Genomic DNA, 20,591 nt, shown 5'->3' on the forward strand with positions numbered 1-20,591 from the left:
CAAGTCTGTACGGAAACAAATTGCAGAACGCGGAGTAAAAATACCATCCCGAAATGATTTTATTCTTGTACCCAATTTCATATCGATTTGTATAATGAATCGAAGATACCACACAATGTGAAAGAAATTGTGCAATAAGCGGAGCATAATATCCCTTTCATACCTTTCACACAGACAACACCATAGAGCTGTTTCGTGCTAAACACTAAATTTTATAAGGACATTATATATCTTCTGGGCGAATGTTCTTCCCTTCAGCACAAACTACTTGCATATTAGTTCTGTAGACATTTCGGATGCTACTACTATTTGACCAGAAAAAGAGATCATTCAAAACTGAATACGTATTATACACGAACATATGCTATGGTGGCATATAACTGCCGTAAGATAACCTTTTTAACGTTCGCTTGTTTCGCGTTTACCATAATATGCAGATATAGGGATATTAATCCCTATAAACAAGTTTTAATAGGTATTAAGTATACCAAATGTCTTTCAGTAATACTACTTTTGTTGTAAACATTTTTGTGTGACTAGGTTTCGTTTTCGATTAGGTCCTAGTACAAATATCTTAAAGACAATATACAGATAAGATAAGATTTGATGAAAGAATCCGTATATTTTAGAAACTGTGTTTATTTTGATAAAAGTTAAACCTGCCACTATATTGCTACGTGTATACATGTTTTTGTAAATATCCGAAAATTTATTCATATCTTATACTACGCATTTGTCATATTTTATGTATATATAAATTCATGTTTGTAATTATATATGTCTATATGTTTGCTATGTCACTGAAATGTGGAAATAAACAATTATATACTTACATATTATATGATTTTTCTTTGAAATAATACTTTGAATTAAAAACGGAAAAAAAAACGGAATTGTTTGCATACGTTTTCAACCCTTATTCATAAAGCAAGAAAGGTTGCATATATATATTTAACTTCATATAAACTGAAAGTTAGATACCTACATTTACCAAACCTGACAGAAACTGTTATCGATATGTGAAGTGTTACAGCATCAACAGTGTTTTTTTGTGACTAGTATCAGCAGTTATGGCCATTGACAAAGCAATCACATATGTGTTCAGCTTACTTGTGACATACGTTTCACTAAAAGTTTGTTACTTTAATTACAATCCAAAATATGTTATGGACTAAAATGTGTACTGTATGGTTATAAGTTACTTGTATCATGGTCAGTTTTCGATGTTGAAACAGCTCTTAGATAAATTTAAAATTGATATAGCTAATCGGATTGCGTTGTATAAATATACAACATATACATTTAATAAATTCGAAAAAGTATGACAATATAATTCACTTAGTTTTACACTTAATAACACCCTTTATCAATTTTCAACGAGGGTCAACGTTAAAAATGATCCAAATGGACTATTTAAAATGTGTTCTAGTCAATAGCTTTTTAATCCATTTTATATTAGCTAGTTAGGTTCATAGGCGGAACGCTACTTAGGGTTAATTTATTAAGTAATTGATTGTAACTTTCTATTGCCTACGTCTGACTTCTATTACTCATATTCGTTCCAAAAAATAATGAGCACTTAACAGGGAATTTATAATAATTGTCTTACTTTAGATTGAATAATCATAATATGATGCATCATTCTTTTATAAGATAATTACAGTAAAGAATTTTGCTGTTTCATTTCATCTTTTTTGTTTATACCATGAACTTGTTTTTCGTTTGTTACTTTGTATTGTTTAATGTTAACTCATATACTCAATTGTAGGCATTGAGAATAATATTTGAACATGAAACATGTATGTTACACAAGCACAAAACTCAACGTCACTGAGTATTTAGTCATGTTTAACCTCTAATGTTTTGCAGTATTCACAACAACATTACTTCTGTGTAACATCCGGGCACCGAAATTAAACATGGTGGACAAAATGCCGTTGCAGCGAATTTATAACGGCTTTTTGTTTATTTAAAGGTATATAACATCTATCCTCGCTGTTTATCTAAGGATAATGGTTTACCAGTTAGATAAGAAACACAATGTTGGCGTGTCAGACGAAAGATAGTTGTAAATACTTGCATTTTTGCGGTTCGAAATCGGACGAAACGGCACAAAAAGAACTGATTGTTAGAAATTACAGGCACATTTTGTTCCATCAGCGTTCGACACCAACCCTGGTGTTCTCTGGATCCAGTGGTACTTAATTGCATGGAGGAACACCAGATCCTCCATGTCAGGTGTCCAGATTGGACACTATATTTGTTTGGCATAAAGTTAAATAGGAACCCGAAATACATTGGTCATAAAATTGATACAGATGCAGAATGATTTTAATTGCAGATTATTCAGCACAGGATGCTGTAATGTGCTCACCATTTGTTCTGCTTGTCCATTTATAGTATCAATGTGTTCATAGTAATAATTGATTTTGTTCTCTTTTAGTTTGTAATTAATTCTTTATTTTTTGGTTTAAAGACAACCTGCATACACACCAGCTGCAAACATAAGATATGAACGTCTCAAGCTTCCAAAAAAAATGATGAAATTTGCCAAAATATGCAAACCATGAAACCTGTAGGGTACTCCATGTGTTTCATACACATAATTGGTACTCAAGTGTTTTTATGATTTTTTATGCTGATATTGGCTGTATGGGATCTGTTGATCTTGGACATAATGCCATCTTCATGATCCTCTATGCCCTAAACAAGCATTTTGCGAAAGGGCAAAATGAAATAAAATCAGTTTGCCTGAGTGGCAAGTCGAATTAAAGATTAGGTTTCAGCAGAAACGAGGCTTTGTACCTAGATTTAAGCCAATTCTCACATCTTATTATAACTGGAAAAGTCATCATGTTATCAATATGTACGGAAACAAGATTAAAATTATAATCATGAAGACCACTGTAATTCCGCTGTAGTCTTGGTCATATCATCTGCCAATCTGGTGCTGTTTATTATTGATTGCATTGCAATGGGCAGTGGTATGCACATACTCGTTTTATCAATATATCCAAGTTTAAATTTTTGCCAGGTGTAAGCGCATTTGGTTACAGTTAGATGAATAATTATCCTTACATACCAATTTCTGGCTTATCATGACTAAGAAATGACCTTTTATGAATGGCCTTGTTCACACAGCGGTTTTAACAAAGACTCCAAATTGGGACTCCGTAGTCCAAACTATGGTTTTGCTGAAATGAGAAGATATTTCACCTGCAAGGCTGTATGTAAGTAACAGTAAGTATCTTTAATGTGTGGATTTTTTTTTACCATCATTCTCTGTTGACGTTGATTTCTGTTAAATAGTATAGATTATGATTTAAAGGTTACCTATAACTTTTTTGGAGGCAAAAATATATTTTTTTTTATCATCCATGGTCATTCATGAGGGGTCATATTTTAGTTGATAAAGTGTAATGAATATGAAGATTTGTAGATGGCATGTTAAATAAAATGTTAGTATAGTTTTGATATGATTTAAATAAAAAGAAAACTATGATAAAACATTTCAGGTGGAAAGCATTTTAAGGACTTTCATAAAATTGTAAAAAAAAAAACTATGGATAAAGAAGAATCAGAAGGAACTATTTTAAGTGAAGAGGGAGATGAAGAGTTAGGTAGTGAGGAGATGGAAACTGAAGGATCAGGAAGTGAAGAAGAGAGTGAGGGTTCTGAGGATGACGATGATGATGAAGATGGGGAGGAAGAGTCAGGTGAAGATGATGATGAGGATGAAAGTGAAAATGAAGGGGAGATGGAGGAGGATGAAGGTATATAATAGTGGTTAAAATAAGCACATTGCCTCAAGCAGCCCTTTCTTTTAAAATGTTTTCCAGGCTTTAAAAAAGATGTTTTTTGACTAGTAAGTTTCATTTTTAAAGCAAAATGTGGTACTTAGAACGTGTATAACAATTGTCAAAGCTTAGATGCTTTTAAAAAGGTTCATTCAATGATTTAGACATTGTTTGATCCGAGAAAAACAAACTGAAATAGGAATAGCATAGGCAGTAATATTGAATGCTAGAATGTATAGCAGCAAGTTAAAAAAGGAAGATGAAACCATGATGATTATATAAGGCTGATTTGTTTTGACTTCGAAAAAAGCAAATTGTCATTATTAATCAACTTTTGCAGATTGGTCCACTGATGAGGATGATGAAGATGAGGAAGGGGAGGATGATGATGATGGTGATGATAATGAAGAAGTTGAGAGTGAGAAAGATGAGAAAACTGGTGCTAAGCTGCTTGAGGAGCAGAGTGACTCTGATGGGGAGGGGGAAACATGCCCTATCTGTCTGAACAGGTCAGTCTTTGTAAATTTCAATCTTGATAAAAGAGAATACCAGTACTACATTGTAATTGTCAATTAAGCAGTTGATGGATCAGTAGTTCATTTTATATCATTTAAAAAATAGTTAATTATCCAACAATAGGCCAATAGTTCAGAACCTTGTTAAAGTAAACAACATTGTAATTGTTGTTAATTTTCAAATCTTTACTGCACTGACTGTTTCATGGATGCACTTATGATCTGCAGTATTAACTATTTGCAATACGATTTACTCAAATATATATGAGCACATCATAAAATATTTCATCTTTAATAAAAAAAATCAAAGTTAATAACAATGCCATTTACAATGTTATTAACTTTAACAAAGTTCTGTACAATGAGCCTATAATTGAATTATCCAATGGGCTATCCAAACACTACCAACATTAAAGATTAATTCAGTAGGTGGATTTGCTACATGTTGCTAAATGTTAAAACTATGGAAATGGCACTGGTGGTTTGCTGCAGAAACTCATTAGTTACAGAACATGTAAATACACCTTTTACAAAACATTCATTGAAACGCATGTTTCTTTCAGGTTTCGAGATCAAGATGTGGGGACCCCAGAGTCGTGTGACCATGTTTTCTGTCTGGAGTGCATTCAGGAATGGGCAAAGGTAAGTTTGGAGCACTGTTCTTCAAAAAGTAGAATACGGCAAGTTAAGCATGTAATTACTCACTTTATGCCACGTTTTGTTTAAAAACTGGACAGTGAAATGGTGGTTGCATATATTTCTACCATTTGCAATGCAATAACTGAAGATGTCCAAACATTTAGGAAAAAATCAAATTGAGCAAGTTGTCCTAAAATGGGAAAGAATCAAATTTGATTAACATATATATTAGTAATTATAACTGAATTTCCAGAATGGATTTTTTGTTAAAAACATGAACAAATTAATTTCTTGTACGTCCATTATTGTATATTTGCTTCAGAATTGGCTATGTATCATGCAGTTCTACATAACGCATACATGTGTTTAATAATTTATACCTCTTTTACAGAACACAAATGCATGTCCTCTGGATCGTCAGGTGTTCAAACTGATACTGTGTAAACATGGAATAGATGATGTCATCTACAAAAAGGTAATAATCATTGTTTTAAATCCACGTAAATCTAATAAGAACTCACATGGAAAAAAGTGTAAAAAAGGATAATCATATGTTAAGGTAATAGTGAATAATTACCTCCCTTTGACAATACAGCAATTTGAAAAATAATCATATGTATGATCACTGTAGTTGGACTTGATAAACTTATCGTAATTTAAGTGATGGCAGTTTTCAAAAGCAGCAGAAGCCTGCAAGCCTATCACTGGTGAAACACAGAGTGTGTTTAAACATTACATTTTACACAATCTTTCTTCTTGCTATTTTAAATGCTAAAAAACAGTTTAAATGCCGAAAAACAGTTAGTTGAGAATGAAAATGGCTTAATGATTGAAAATTTAAATAAATTAAAAAATTTATATAACTAAAATATTTTTTATAAAACCCAAGTTTTCAGCGTCTTTAACACCAGCCCCCAAACCTACTCTTTCATTATTTTACTTCTTTTGTTAATGCATTGATATGCGAATTAAGGTCTAAAGCTGTACTTCTCTCTCCAGATTCCTGTTGAAGAGCGTCATCTAACTGATAATGTTGAAGAGGAGGAGCAGGAGGCAACATATTGCGAGATGTGTCACCGTAGCGACCGGGAGGACCGCCTACTGCTGTGTGACGGCTGTGACGAGGGTTACCATCTCGATTGTCTCACTCCACCCCTCTTGGCTGTACCCGTAGATGAGTGGTTCTGTCCACAGTGTGCTCATAGACAAGGTTGGTGGTTGAGACTGTTATTGAATCTTTTTTATATTATGAAAGATTTTAGAATTTGTGATGGCAAAAAAACAAACGGGAACCTTCCCAAAAAATTTTTTTTCTAGCCTTCCTTGGGTAGGTTATATGTTTAAATGTTGTAGCCCTCATTCCAAAATTAGGAATTGGAGAATGATCAAATTAAATGAGTATTATGAATTAGTTAATGATCAGTGAATTCACGGCTAAAACCAGAAGTATATAGAATATATGTAGAACAGAACTTGATGCGTTGCTTTATAAATCATTCACAGGTGCAAGTTTGATGAAAAATTCTCCACAGACTGATATTACGACATTCATAATTATAGTTACTTTACGGTAATACATTTAAAAAATTTATTTATAATTTAATCAGACCTATTTTCATCCATAGCTCAAGAGCAAGCCCAGGAAGAGGAAGATGCCGATTATGTGATGACATCTGGCGCCCACCCACGACGTCAAATTGGGCGCACCATGACTCTGCAGCGCGTTAGACACGCGATTGAAGAGATACGAGAGGCTCGGACTCGTAGGATGAGAAACCGGGCTATCGTTTCTGATGAGGAGGTAATTGACATGACACCGAACCACTCTTATATAAATATTAATAACTGTTTAATCAATGGAAAGATTTATTGATTGTATGATACTATGATGCAGATATTATATTAAGAAATATTTGTAAATGTTCAAAGTAGACGTCGACAAGCTTTCATGTCTGTTTTAAAAACTTGAGTTTAAAAAAAAAGGTTCATTAAGAAAAATTAATATTGCTTTAAGCAAAAAAATTCTGTTGTCTTTTGATTTCTTTATTCGGTCACCTTTTGTAGGATACAAGTGACATTCACGAGCCACAAGCTGGATCTTCATCAACTACAGTGAGAAAATCCACCCCAAGGAAATCCCCAACAAAGAGAAAAACCACAAGAAAACGCAGAAAAACGACCCGGAAAAGAAAAACTACCAGGAAGAAAAAAAGTACTAAAACAAAAAGTACAGGAAAAACACCAACAAAAAAGACAACAACAAAAACAGCAAGTGGAAAAAGTCCTGCTAAAGGAACTAAAAGAAAAACAAGAAGAAAGAGAAAAACAAGGAAGAGAAGGACAAAGAAGGTTAATATGAACTGAATTATTAAACATAAGATTCTATTCATTAGGGCTATTCCAGTAAAACATATAACCCCCGGGGGGAAGGCAATCATTTAAAAAGTATATGGGTGGGTGTCTCTTTAGCTAATTTGGACCTCAAAAGGGTTAATTTGCTTCCGTAGGGGGGTGGCATAATTTAAAAGTGCCTTCCCCCCGGGGGTTATATTTTTGAATGGAATAGCCCTTATTTTCTAATCACAGAATAAATCAGGTCTTCCTTATCTTAAGAAATCATCTCTATTTCGTTTTGATATTTTTCTTTTTTTTGGAGAATGTATAAAAAATATTGGTGATCGTAAAATAGTAGACTTATTATCTACCTTATATATATATATATAGAAAACATCAAGAAGAGCGCGTACAGCAAAGCCAGCTCTAGTGTCAACAGCAAAGAGCCGAATAGCAGGAGCATTGGGACTCTCCTCTCCTCCAGTTGGCTGTACCATCCCCCGCCAGAAACTAAAAGTCGAGAAAACTTTTGATATGATTCGGGCTGAGAGTGGAGCTAGCACATTCTCCATATTTGGAAATAGAGAGGAACTCCATCATTTTGATGAGTAAGTGAAGTTTAATATTGTCCTTCTTGATATCTTTTGTAATGTTGTTTTATTAGACATTACTATTACACACATGTGATTTGATTGTTGACGGTTTGTTTGTTTTTTGGGGTGTAAAAACCTTTTATATAGTATTTTATATTTTCTTGGGTGCCAAGAAAGTTGTTTTTTCCAAAAAATGAATTTTGGCATTGACAAAACAATTTAATTTACAAAGCTATTTAAAGAAAAACAATCTGTTTTCAGTGAGTGTGATACTCCATCTCCAAATCCTCCCCAGAGTAAATATTCTCGACAGGCACTTAGTTCCCACAAGCCAATAGGCAGAATACCACAGGCGTAAGTATGGTGAAAAAGTGATGTAACAGTGTGGTTACGGATGTGAATAAAACACCCGATATAAGTCTTGAATTGTTGTTTATACTGCCCTCAAATGTATACAGATTGGATATTTTTGACTTTTTTGTTTACTCTTTTTTCAGAAGGGGAAGTTGAGTAAATAGAGAATAATGCATGAGTGGTCGTTCAATAGTGAATGTTTATAATTTATTGAACAATATTTCTAAAATTGATAAAAATGAGCCTTGCCGACTTATTTTCAATTTAAAGCTGCACTCTCACAGATTAACTGTTTTGGCAACTTATTTATTTTTTTGTCTTGGAATGAGCCAATTTTTGCGTTAATATCTGCAAACTAGTGGTATAACACTGCTGACAAAAAATCAGATCACAGATTTTCATATTTCCGTCAAAAATTGATGTTTTATGGCTAAAAACGTTACTAACGGTTTAAGAAAAATACATAAAACATAAATTTTTGAACTAAACTATGAAAATCTGCGATCTGATTTTTTGTCAGCAGTCTACTATCACCGGTTTCCATGCATTTTTATATAAATGTTCAATCTGTGAGAGCCTTAAGTCAAGGAGTTTAATATGATATTCTATTTATATCTTAAATGATTTGATTATTTAAAGAACTTAATACAGTAAATGTCTATAGAATTCACACAAGTTATAGCGCTATCCATATATGATGTCACATCAAGATTTATTACACTAAGTTATATCAAAATAATATAATATATGAATTATATGATGGCGATGTCATTTATGGTATATTATATAGTAAGACTTGTTTATGTTGTAAAACTGCTTACAAGTCACTTTTTGCTACTTTTTACTTACAAATATATAAATAAATAATTATCTCTTCCAAAGAATACGCCATCAATGTCATATATTTCCTATTTAAAGATAATTGATAGTCATCTTTTTGTTATGTTTTGGTCAGAGTTTTTATAAAACAGGCTTGTAGGTTTTATAAATGTAATGTGATATCATTTAATACGATAATGAAAACTATGGTACTAGCATTCATAAAAAACAAGAAGGCAGTTGTTTCCTTAACTGAAATAAAATAAATATATGAAAAACAAATCTTCTCTTTTACAGTTGTGAGGAGCAGCCGTGATCCATCTATCCCCTGTCTCAATCATCTTGTAGTTAGGTTTGATGTATACTGCTAAGACCGCCTTAGCTAATGTTGTTTTCCATACATAACATTTGAGTCTCAAATTCTATTTTCTCTTGCAGTAGCCAGAAGCAACCCCAATCCACCCCATCCCAGCCCCAATCATCAAACAGCGGGGCGAGTGGCGGGCCGCTAGACCTGCTAAGCTCCATTATGGAGAGCCAAAAACGGCTCAACCTCTCGGGCAAACATGTCACCATCAACAGGGATGGTAGGGTCTTATATTAGTCACTGTGTGGTGGAAAAAATACCAACAAATGCATTTTTATCTGTCATGGAATTGAAGATTTTGAATTTGAGCTTTATGATAAGGATATACCAGTGCTCCAGCTGGGCCTAAATAGCAGGGGGGAGCACCCTTCCTGCCCTTTTCTGTCATCCTGCTGCCTTTTTATTATGCCTTGCTGTGCCCTTTTGTTTGACAGAGCCCTGTTTGATGATTATGAAATTCATTTTATATTAATTGAACATATCAAGTCAATTTTTAGAAATAAGTATAAAAATAATAAACATACATAATTGTGACACTTAAGTAAAGATAACAGCTAAGGTATTGAAAATAAACTATAAGTATTGAAAGTAGTAAAAACACAGACACAAAATTAATTGAATACTGACCCATGCAAATGCCCCATTAAGGCTTATTGAATGTGCTTCAAAAGTGCCCTTTCTGACCTAGCACGCTGCCCTTTTCAAATCCTTGCGGAAGCACTGATATACTTATTATGAATTTTTCATTAAATGACTTTAAGAAGAAAATGCTCTTCATTGTCTTTGTTTTGAAGGAAACCAAAAAACCAAACCAAAATCTTTTTTAACTATTTTTTATGATTTATGAAACATTAATATCATACAGTTGCATATCACAAAGAAAGAATCCATTTGATGCATGTCATGCATGTTTCCTTGAGTTTTAAAAAGAAACTAATAGCAGCCGTTGAAGTTCTATCTTTTGAAAAAAAAGCTGGTATTTTTGCCTGATATTTGGCTGTAAAAGTTGTGATACCCAATTCTAAAAGCCTAAAAAAAAAAATTACCACTCACAGGCTTCTATGATTGTGCTAATTTCAAACCCTGATTGCATTCAAATCTTTTATTTTCAGGGTCTCTGATCACTAAAACAGAGGATTCCTCATCAAAGTCATCAGAGAAGCCCCAATCTTCACAGACATTATTCAGGTCTTCATTTGCTGCAGTGGATATGACCAATGAAAAAACCCCATCTGTTCTGTCAACATTAAAAACTAAAAATGATGATAATGACGTTTATGATCCTGCTCATCCGACAGATGAGTTAGAAGACTGTGAAGCAGAGTTTAGTGATGATAGTGATGCTAAACCTGTGGATGTAAATAATAGTGAGAAAACAAATGAAGGAGCTGCTGACACTATTGATGAATATGATCCTGCTCATCCGACAGATGATGTAAGTTCTGAAGATGACAACGTTGAAAGTGCTGAGGAGATACAGCCTAATGTTAATGAGACTGATACAGATGGTGGTGAGAATGAGGGTAGTAGTAGTGATGTATTAAAAACTGATTTTTCTGCTTTACAAGATACAAATGAAGATTCTTTGGATTTTGTTTTAGCAAAAGGCACTGTTGATGAAGATGACTTTCAGTTAGAAAAAGATACTGATGAATTACAAAAGGAAGATACTAGTTCTTCTAAAAATCTTGAAGCAGATGATACTTCTGTAAAATGTGTTGATCTTAAACCTGAGCTAAAACCTGAAAAAGTTTCAACTGAAGTTCAACTCGCACCGCAGAAAAAAATAGAAAAAGAACAAGTTGAGTCTAAACCTATTGTTGAAAATAAAGACTTCGAGGACTCTGACAGTAAAAATAAGAAGAAATCCCCTGAAAAACTCTCCCCTTTAAAAATCCTTTCAAATATTTCGCCAAAAAAGTCACCAAGTATCAAAGTAACAGAAACTAGTAAAAAATCACCAGGTAGTGCTAAACCATTTGAAATTAACAGAAAAGCTCTTTTTGAAAAACAAAGATTGTGGGGAAAAGTTGATTTCTCTGCAGATGTTGATTTTAGTGAAGGAGCATTTCCTGAAACGTTTAAACTTGATACAAAAACAATTGAAGATGCATTTAAAGATACTAAAGCTAAAGCTGAAAAATTGGAGCCAGAAGTAAAAGCGATTGATAATAAAGATTCAGAACCTGAAGTTAAAGAGACTAATCTGAAAGGTAATGCAAAAGCGGAAAAAGGTTCATCTATAGAAAAGGACTGTCCTAAGGAAAAAGTAAAAGACAGTGTAAGTAAGTCAAGTGAAAAGGTGAAAGGAGTGGATAATGTATCTGAGGATTTAAAAGGTGCTAAGACTGAATCTAAGTCGAAAAAATCTAAAGATGAAAAGGTTTACTTAAGTGGTAAGTTTAAGCCACTTGATAAAGATGAAATTTCTTCGAGTAAGAAAATGACTGTTAGTGATAGGTTTAAGAAAATAGGTGAATCTTCAAAAGTTAGTGACACTATTGAGGAAGAAGATCCTATACATGAAATGCGGAAGTTAGATAAACAGTTGTCTCTAGAATTTGGTGAGTCTGATTATGGAAAGAAAAAAGACAAAGACCAAAAGAAAGTAAAACGAAAAGTAAGTGTTGATAGTGAGGAGGTTTATATAGAAAAGAGACATAGAAAAGAGTCAAAAGACGGCAGGAAGGTTGATCTTGGTTACAAGTTAGTTCATGAGGAATATGAAGAGGGTGAAGTTGATGATGATGTTAAGACGAGAGAAAAACGTAAGAAAGATAGAAAGAAGAAAAAGTATTCTGATGATAATGAAGACATTGACACTAGAATAGTGATTCAGGTAACTCAAAATACGGAAAATAGAACTGTTTGGGAGGAAGATGAAAAAGAGAAAAGGAAAAAGCGAGGCAGGGAAGATCGTAAGAGAGAGAACGATAGAGATAAAGATGGTAAGAGAGATAGAAAGCACAGAAGAGTCAAATCAAGGAGTAGGTCACATGAACGAAAAAATAGATCTCGGTCGAAAGATCGCAAAAGATCTACATCTCGTTCTAGAGATAGATTACGAAGAAAACGCAAGGACAGAAGCAGAGATAAAAGTGTGTCAAGAGACAGATCTCTGGATAGATCTCATAAGAAAAAGAAGAAGGATAAAAGTAGGGAAAGGAACAGAAGTAGAAGCAGGGAAAGAGAAAGAAGTAGAAGGGAATGGAGTAGAGAGAAGAGTAGAGAAAAAGAATGGAGCCGAGAGAGAGATTGGAGTGCGGAGCGAGGTAGAGGTCGAGATAGTAAAAGAAGTAGGGAAGACTCTTTTGAAAGGGTGGACATATTTGGTAGAGCAAAAAGTCCTTTTAGTAGGAAAGAGTTTTTGAAAGTTAAAGAAAGGGATCGTAAAAATTCAGGCAAACTTAGTGATTTATTGGACAATGATATGTCGTTAGTAAAGAAAAGTAGATATGATGAAATTTCTTCAGATTCTGATAAAATGTCCCCTGAGACTCTAAATAGAATCGAAAAAATTGAAACAGTGTCCAGAATTGAAACATCTAGAGATAGAGTCGCTCTTCCATATGTTGAACATGAAGATAAGGATGATGAATTTGATGATGAGCCAGAGGAAACTGAACAGTTCCAATATACGGATAGGGATGAGTTTCTGGGTCAAAACAAAAGCAAACAACAAAGGCAAAACCTTATTACAATTGGTGTTTCTGGTGACTTTGACCCAAAGAAGCCCCAGCCACCATTGCCAGAGCCATTATCTGCACCGACCCCTCCTCTCCCCCCTCAGTTCCCACCACCTCCCCCGGGCCCCCCACCACAGGGCCCACCCCCAGGCAGTATTCTTATTCAGGAACCCCCACCCGGACAGGGAATTCTGGGTGAGGGGCCAATATTGCTCCAGGGTCCTCCACCGCCTATGGATGGACCACCTCCAGGATTGCTACAACAGAGACCAAACATATCACTACCAATGAACATAAATGTTATGCCACCAGGTTTTCATAGAGGTTTGCCTCCTACAATAACACCACAGAGACAGCTTATTATGAGTCCCATGAGGCAAGCTATACCACGGATGCATCCTAGTCAGTTTGGAGGTCAAAGGTTACCTGGACAGTTAATAAATGGGCCATTTGAGGATGGTCCGCATAATTTTCCGCCAGGTCATCCTCAGTTCTCTGGAGTCAGTGGAGAGCCACCTCAGCAACTTATTCCAATCTCAACAAACACGCCGCCACCGAACATAGTGTCAATCTCTGTTGATGAATCTAACCATGTGCTAGCCCCACCCCGAGGGCCAGAATCCCGGCTAATCCACCTTGGACCTGATCCCCGGGCACCCCCACCCCGTCTACCCATCCCTCTACTCCCCACAGCTTCAGAGGCATCCATCTCGGCCATGGTTACCAGACCACCGCCCAGCACTAGTATGATGTCTATGCCACCGCCTTCTGGCAACATTGGGCATCCTCCAAACTCAGTATCCGCGATCCTCGGGTTGGCAAGAATGGGGGCTGGAGCACCACCTATGGGAGATCAGATCAGACCAATGCAGGCATTGAATCAGCTGGAGAAAATAAGTGAGTTGTTAAATACCCAGTCCAAACTGATGACTATAAAACATGTTAATGGTGATGAGTTTGGTATGAATAAGAACAGTTCAGATGGTGTGTTTAAAGTGCCACTGCCTCCTGGCATGAAAGGAGGGAGGCTTGAACCAGAGACTAATGAGGTTGTAGACATGGATATGGGATCTCCGATCATGGATGAGGGGAACATTGAACTTCCGGTCTCGCCACAGTTTGATAACCTCATTGACAATCCTGAGGATCTGCTTGAAGAAGACTTCAATAAGAAAATGCAAAAACTGAATGATAAAGACAGCGGCAGGCATGAAAATAGTGAGAAAGACAAGAGTGCAACTCCAGCTAAGATAAAGGACTTAAAAGAATCAGAATCAGGGAAGAAAGATTCTCCGAAGAAGTCGCGAGAAGATCGCCACCACAGGAAACATTCAAAGGAGAATCGCCACCATTCGCGTCGACACAAGGAGGTTGGAGACCAGGACTTGAAGGAGAAAGCTCTTAAAGATGCTCACATTGATCTCGACTCTCATGACGTGACTTCTGCAGTGGAAATGACCAACAAAGAAAAGGTAATTGAGATATGGGTAATTTTTTACATCAAATTCAGGCTTTGTTAGATATTGGTCTGGGACAGTCCTCATGTTCAATATGAAGTAGAATAAAGAATCAGATATGAACATGGCCTTCTGCAGCCAATTGTTTAAAACCAGTTCAGTTTAAATGGTAAGAATTATCCATAATGTTTAATGATTGGTCAATATTTATCCAATAATACCCTAAGGTACTGACCAATCAAATCAGTTTAATGAGTCAACCAGGCAAAAGATAACCTGCAGACAAACTCATCAAGTTGCAGTTGGCTGCTGGCTTTAAAAGGGACTTTACATCAGATTGGCACCAAAAAGTTTTTTTCTTTAACGAATCTCAGGACAATTATTGAATTAAATGTTTTATTCTTTGATATCATAATTGTTATTTTTTTTTACCAAAATGTAAAAAAAAATCAAGTCGGAGACCAGGTTCAAACCAGTGTCGCCAAAATTGAAGTCCAGTGTTGTATCCACTGTGCTACGAAGGCTTACCCTAAATGGATGGAATATTTAAGATAAATACATAACTTGGTAATATCACTTCATAACATTGACTAGCCATTCATGCATAAGGAATTAATTCTTCTAGGTAGACATAGCTAGTAAACTTTTTTAAGAGAAAAATACGAAAAAACTGCATTGAAAAAATAAAATAATTGTAAACTACGTAGTACTTCAGTTTGTATGTATCAATGCATTTTATACATCAATACCAAGTTTATGTCAGTTTTCGACAATTTTCTTCTTTTTTTTCCCGCTATTTTATGATACAGGGTGCAGCCCCTTTAATTGGGTTGCATCACAGGATGTTTGGATCCATCTTTTTTTTTCACGAAATTGAACCGTTTGTTTAACTTTCATTATTTAAGTTAATTTTATGCTGAGTGCAAAGGTAAAAAATATGGTAAGGCTTTGGCTATAGTCCAGAAATCCAAATATTTGAAATAATTATCTGAAAATGTTACATACCAGTTTTGCCAAAATAAAATCTAAATATGTAAAAACAATTTCTTAATGAAAAATGTCCCTGCTTCTATGCATCTTCTTGACCCTTTTTCATTACATGATAACCAAGTGTCAGCATTAGGCAACCAAGCAGATCCTTCCGTTTATCCCAATCTGTAAAGTCTGCTTAATACAAAAATAGCATAACTTACAAGCTTTCAGTTTTACTCCTTTCACATAACATTGATACAGGCACCAATTGAGATAATAAATCAGTTGAATGGCTGTGTATGTTGAAGGTTGTTGTGATAAATCATTGTTTTTCCAAGAATCACTGGGAACGGTTTCTGTATTTGACAGTATTGCAATATCCTTTTCAATCAGAAATGTCATTATTAAATATTTCCCAGAACTCGGTCATCAGTAAACAAACAGAACAGGTTATTCTGAGGGTTCAGTCCAATTTCTTAGAAGAGAATTCTATTTTAAAATCACTAGTAGGGAGTCCAAAATTAGAAAATAATCATATAATGGAACTGCGGGTTGTGGAGATGGTTAAAATAGCCATCAAGGAGTGTAATTCCAACTTAATATAAAATCATTGTTTTGAAAACCGATTTTGACATTCAAATACCAAACGTTTGATTGAATATTTGAATATTCATTTGTATTGCTAAAAATCAGTGAAAAATGTTCTGAATTAATAATCAGTTTATTATAACCTACCCATGAGTGGCTCCCCTTTCACAGTATCTAAAGAAGGAGGAATGTTGAGCGGAGTTTAAGATGGCATTCAAGGTGTTCGACTCAACAACATGAAATATAATTAGTTTTTTTTAACCTTACCTTGTCAAATTAGTATAATATTACCTAACCAATTATGTGGAGTCCCACCCGCAGTACTTCAGTCTTGATGAAGCTCTTCCTGCAGCAGGGTATTTTTGAGGAAATGAACCGAGCCATTTCTACTGGACAGTATATTATAAAATAAATTAGTTTAGTATAACCTATCAAACCATGTGCAATTAATATAAAATTACATAAATATGTGATTGTCTCCCTTTCATAGTACTTGAAGAAGCTCCACCTGCAGGAGCGTGTTGTGGAGGAAGTGAAGATGGCCGTCAAGCCATTCTACTCCAGTAAACGCATCAACAAAGACCAGTACAAGGAGATTCTCAGGAAAGCTGTGCCCAAGGTATGCTAGCTGGGGTTTAACACGTCAACTTAAAGTATACAGATTTAAATTTGGTCAAATTCATGTGCTAAAATACCATTTGTCATTCCTGGATGAGGGCCAGAAATAATCATTGACGAAGCTCCAAATTGGGATCGATCCTTGAGCTGAGCCCTTTATGCTTATAGTCCACAAGAAGAAACCTTGATTCACTTGACTTTAAGCCTTTAAGTCCTGTCTGCAATATAATCGTTTTTTATCGAAATAAAAGTGAAAATCTTAGTGAAGTACATGTAAGTAAGCAATTTTAGTTGGTCAACCTATGTTATTTGTGTATATTTCTATCATTTTTTGCTCGACTATTCGAAGAATAAGGAGAGCTATCCTAGTCACCCGAGCGTCGGTGTCGGCGTAACCACTTATGTTAAAGTTTTGTAAGAGTTGGTGTACCACCTCAAATATTTTCAAAGTCCATTGACATAATTATGGCTTTGAAACTTTGCACGCTTGTTCACCATCATGCCCCCCAGCCTGTACACAGAAGGAGGTAACTCTATCAAGCATTTTGACAAAATTATGCCCCTTTTTCGACTTAGGATTTATGTTAAAGTTTGCGTACCACCTCAAATATTTTCAAATTCCATTGACATCTGGCTTAGAATCTTTGCACGCTTGTTCACCATCATACCCCCAACCTGTACACAGGAGGAGGTAACTCTATCAAGCATTTTGGCAAAATTATGCCCCTTTTTCGACTTAGAATTTACGTTAAAGTTTGCCTACCACATCAAATATTTTCCAAATATTCAATTTTTGTAAATATCTCAGCACATCATGTATTGCATTCAAATCTAATCTAACAGTGATCCATGCATGTTTCGCCAAAACTTTACAATCCATACACCGAAAAGCGGTGGAATAGTCGAGCGTGCTGTCTCTGTGACAGCTCTTGTTTTGTCACCTTTTCATTTTTTCGAAGAAAAAAGTTGAGATAATGTCAAAGCCATGGTGTTCTTGTCAGCATTGTGCAAATTTTTTAACCAAGGGTATAACTCAAAAATCCTTGATTCATATGAAACTTGGTACATACGTTGTAGAAGATAATGCGCACATGATATTTGCCTTTAACTTCTGTACATGTTTCTTTACAGATATGCCATAGCAAGAGTGGAAACATCAACCCCAACAAGATCAAGAACCTTGTTGAGGCGTATGTGGACAAAATGTCTAAGCCCGACATGGACTCCCCGCCATCGGACGATATCTCCCCCGGCCCAAAAGCAAACGGGGAGCGGGTTAAAACAGTCAAAACAGGGCGGTGATGAATCGGTGTTCAATAGATGCAGCAAACAGTGTACAGTTGTAAACCATACATGGAATTGTGTAATATACTGAGCTTTCATAAAGAAGTATTGTGCTTAAGACATAGAATTATGATTGGCTTGATTACCATGTTTATAACATGAGTGAACATTTTAATAGTGGATTAATAGAGGATCATTTGAATGACATTGATTAGGAATGTTTGAAAGATGTATTATAAATGTATGATAAAATAATAATGCATTTTCATGTGTTATTTGCATACTTCTTTAATTGTTAAATGTGTTGATTAACCTTTTGGGTAAACCTGCTTTGAAAGCAAAATTTGAATTTAAAATTATGGACTATAAATAACGTGTTTTGATAAAGTATTTGCTCATTTGTGAATATGACAATTTTAGATTTTCTTTTAAGTTTTTAATCGACTGTTTCTGAGGCTTTTCACTTTTGATGTTTTGATTTCGTTTATTTATGGAAACTTAATAGGAAAATGATGGTGCAAAGGAAAAGATCAAAGGATTTGGATTAATAGAGCAATAGTGATTTTGTGTTCTGCTGAAAATAATAATGCCTGTCCTTTTTAAATGAAAGGCATAATTTTCTACAATTTCTACATTAATATATCTTTAATCATGAGAAACAATGAAAGAAAACAAAGGGATAATTATGGTTATCTTTGATCTTGATCAACACAATTTTCACTATTTTTCATAAAATCTTATTTCTGTCAAAACTTCAATAAAATTACATGACAGGTGTAGAAATAATGATATTATATTCATTTATGTTCAAATTTCGAGCTGTCATAGACAATTCCTGCTTAATTTTCATCAACAACACAAACCAAGTGCAAATTGAAATACCTGAAATAACAATGTTATCTCTGACAGCATGCTGTGACTGATATGCAAAAATGCTAAAAACCATTGTAAGGAACTGTTATATTAGGACATGTATTCTAAATAAACTAGTCTGCACAAACTCAGTAATAAGACCACCCTCAGTAATAAGACCACCCAGCTTTTAAGACCATTTTCTCAAAGTCCCACAGGTGGTCTGAATAGAGGGGTTTTACTGTATTTTTTTGAAATGGTTATTTTGTTAAGACATCTTTTAATACGTAGTCAAAATATTGTTAAAAGTAAAGAAAACAGCAGTATTTATTAATGCTGTCTTGTTTTACCTCTGCTGCCTTAAAATATTACTACTTCAAGCAAAATCTTCATGAACACAAATGATTTTGTTCCTGCAAAAACTCTTTACAAAAAAACAACAGCTTTGGATTGTAATGAATTTAATTTGAGAGAAGAATGTCATTCCTTTTATTAATAGTTTTGCTTTTAATGGCATTATTTAAAAGCGGCATTTTTATACTGAAAAAAATTCTAACAGTTATTTTGAAATAGAATCATCCTTGTAAAATATGCATTACATCTCATCATGGTAAGATGTATTACGGTTATTTGTGCATTCTGATGTACACCCCATTTGTATAAAACTGTTAAAAAATGTCAGTCATCCTCTTTGATAATAAATTGTAAAATTGTTATGTGTGTATGTCTTTTTAGCTCGACTATTCGAAGAATAAGGAGGGCTTTACTACTCACCCCAGTGTCTGCGTCGGCGTCTGGTTAAAGTTTTAGGGCAAGTTGCCAACTTGAGATTTTCACTTATAACTCCAATACCCTTCATTTTATTCACTTAATACTTCACACAGTTGTTCAGGGCCATCACTTAATGAGGTTAGATAACTCCATATTATGGCCCCTGATTGACTATGGAACTTACGTTAAAGTTCTAGGGCAGGTTGGGATATTTAAGGAATGAATTGCGGGGTTGATTTGGCTGGTCAAAGTGTGTGGAGTCACACCTTGGTTAAGGTTTTGCGTGCAAGCACACATAGGTTAATATCTCAGCAACTACTTGAGGTATTGCATTGAGACTTTATACAATGATACTCAACCATCCAACCTACTTAATTAACTAAGTTAGATAACTCTAGTTTGCATTTAATGCAAATAATAGGCCTTTAGTATTCGACTTAGAAATTCTGGTTAAGGTTTTGCGTGCAAGCACACATAGGTTAATATCTCAGCAACTACTTGAGGTATTGCATTGAGACTTTATATAATGATACTCAACCATCCAACCTACTTCATTAACTAAGTTAGATAACTCTAGTTTGCATTTAATGCAAATAATAGGCCTTTATTATTCGACTTAGAAATTCTGGTTAACCCTTTCACTGCCAACGCTGAAATTACCAAATGACGTCGCCTGTGCCAAACGTGTAATTTAGCGCATTTCAAAAACGTCGCAAATTAGGAAATACGCATTTCAGTAGACATACGCTCAGTAAAGGTTAAATAGTTTCCGTTTCTCTTTTGTTTAATGTATGCTTTGGAGGGTCTTAAAGATAAACACATTTGAAAGTTTTAAAAATTACCACATTTTTATTTTGTAAACATGTTTTTAAAGATAAACAAAGTCTATACAGGTTACATTTTGTAATTTTAAATATAAACAGATACTTTTATGTTATTTTAAGA

At 34.7% G+C, this 20,591-nt stretch overlaps 2 protein-coding genes across 4 annotated transcripts in view; both read left to right on the forward strand.

Annotated features, from left to right (window-relative positions):
- LOC128232283 (dual oxidase maturation factor 1-like) overlaps window positions 1-776 on the forward strand; it is a 9,163-nt gene extending 8,387 nt beyond the window's left edge. The window contains exon 10 of the mRNA XM_052945761.1: window positions 1-776. This exon is cut by the window's left edge and continues 1,182 nt beyond it. The gene's annotated coding sequence lies outside the window, so the exon portion shown is untranslated.
- Window positions 777-1,875: 1,099 nt separating this feature from the next.
- LOC128231498 (microtubule-associated protein futsch-like) lies at window positions 1,876-19,589 on the forward strand. 3 transcript variants are annotated; one of them, XM_052944411.1, is made up of 14 exons: window positions 1,876-1,975; window positions 3,516-3,773; window positions 4,138-4,306; window positions 4,876-4,954; window positions 5,343-5,426; window positions 5,951-6,161; window positions 6,577-6,752; window positions 7,016-7,300; window positions 7,676-7,893; window positions 8,140-8,232; window positions 9,490-9,638; window positions 10,531-14,576; window positions 16,612-16,740; window positions 17,871-19,589. In XM_052944411.1, the coding sequence occupies exons 2-14, from the start codon at window positions 3,563-3,565 to the stop codon at window positions 18,039-18,041; spliced, it is 6,021 nt and encodes a 2,006-aa protein (XP_052800371.1). In that variant the 5' UTR covers window positions 1,876-1,975; window positions 3,516-3,562; the 3' UTR covers window positions 18,042-19,589. The 3 variants fall into 3 exon arrangements, with proteins under 3 accessions (XP_052800371.1, XP_052800370.1, XP_052800372.1); XM_052944410.1 differs by lacking the exon at window positions 1,876-1,975 and adding an exon at window positions 2,121-2,197; XM_052944412.1 differs by lacking the exon at window positions 1,876-1,975 and adding an exon at window positions 2,743-3,240.
- The last annotated feature ends 1,002 nt before the right edge of the window (window positions 19,590-20,591 follow it).

The sequence above is a fragment of the Mya arenaria genome, chromosome 4 (genome assembly GCF_026914265.1).
Source record: "Mya arenaria isolate MELC-2E11 chromosome 4, ASM2691426v1".
Lineage (NCBI taxonomy): Eukaryota > Metazoa > Mollusca > Bivalvia > Myida > Myidae > Mya > Mya arenaria.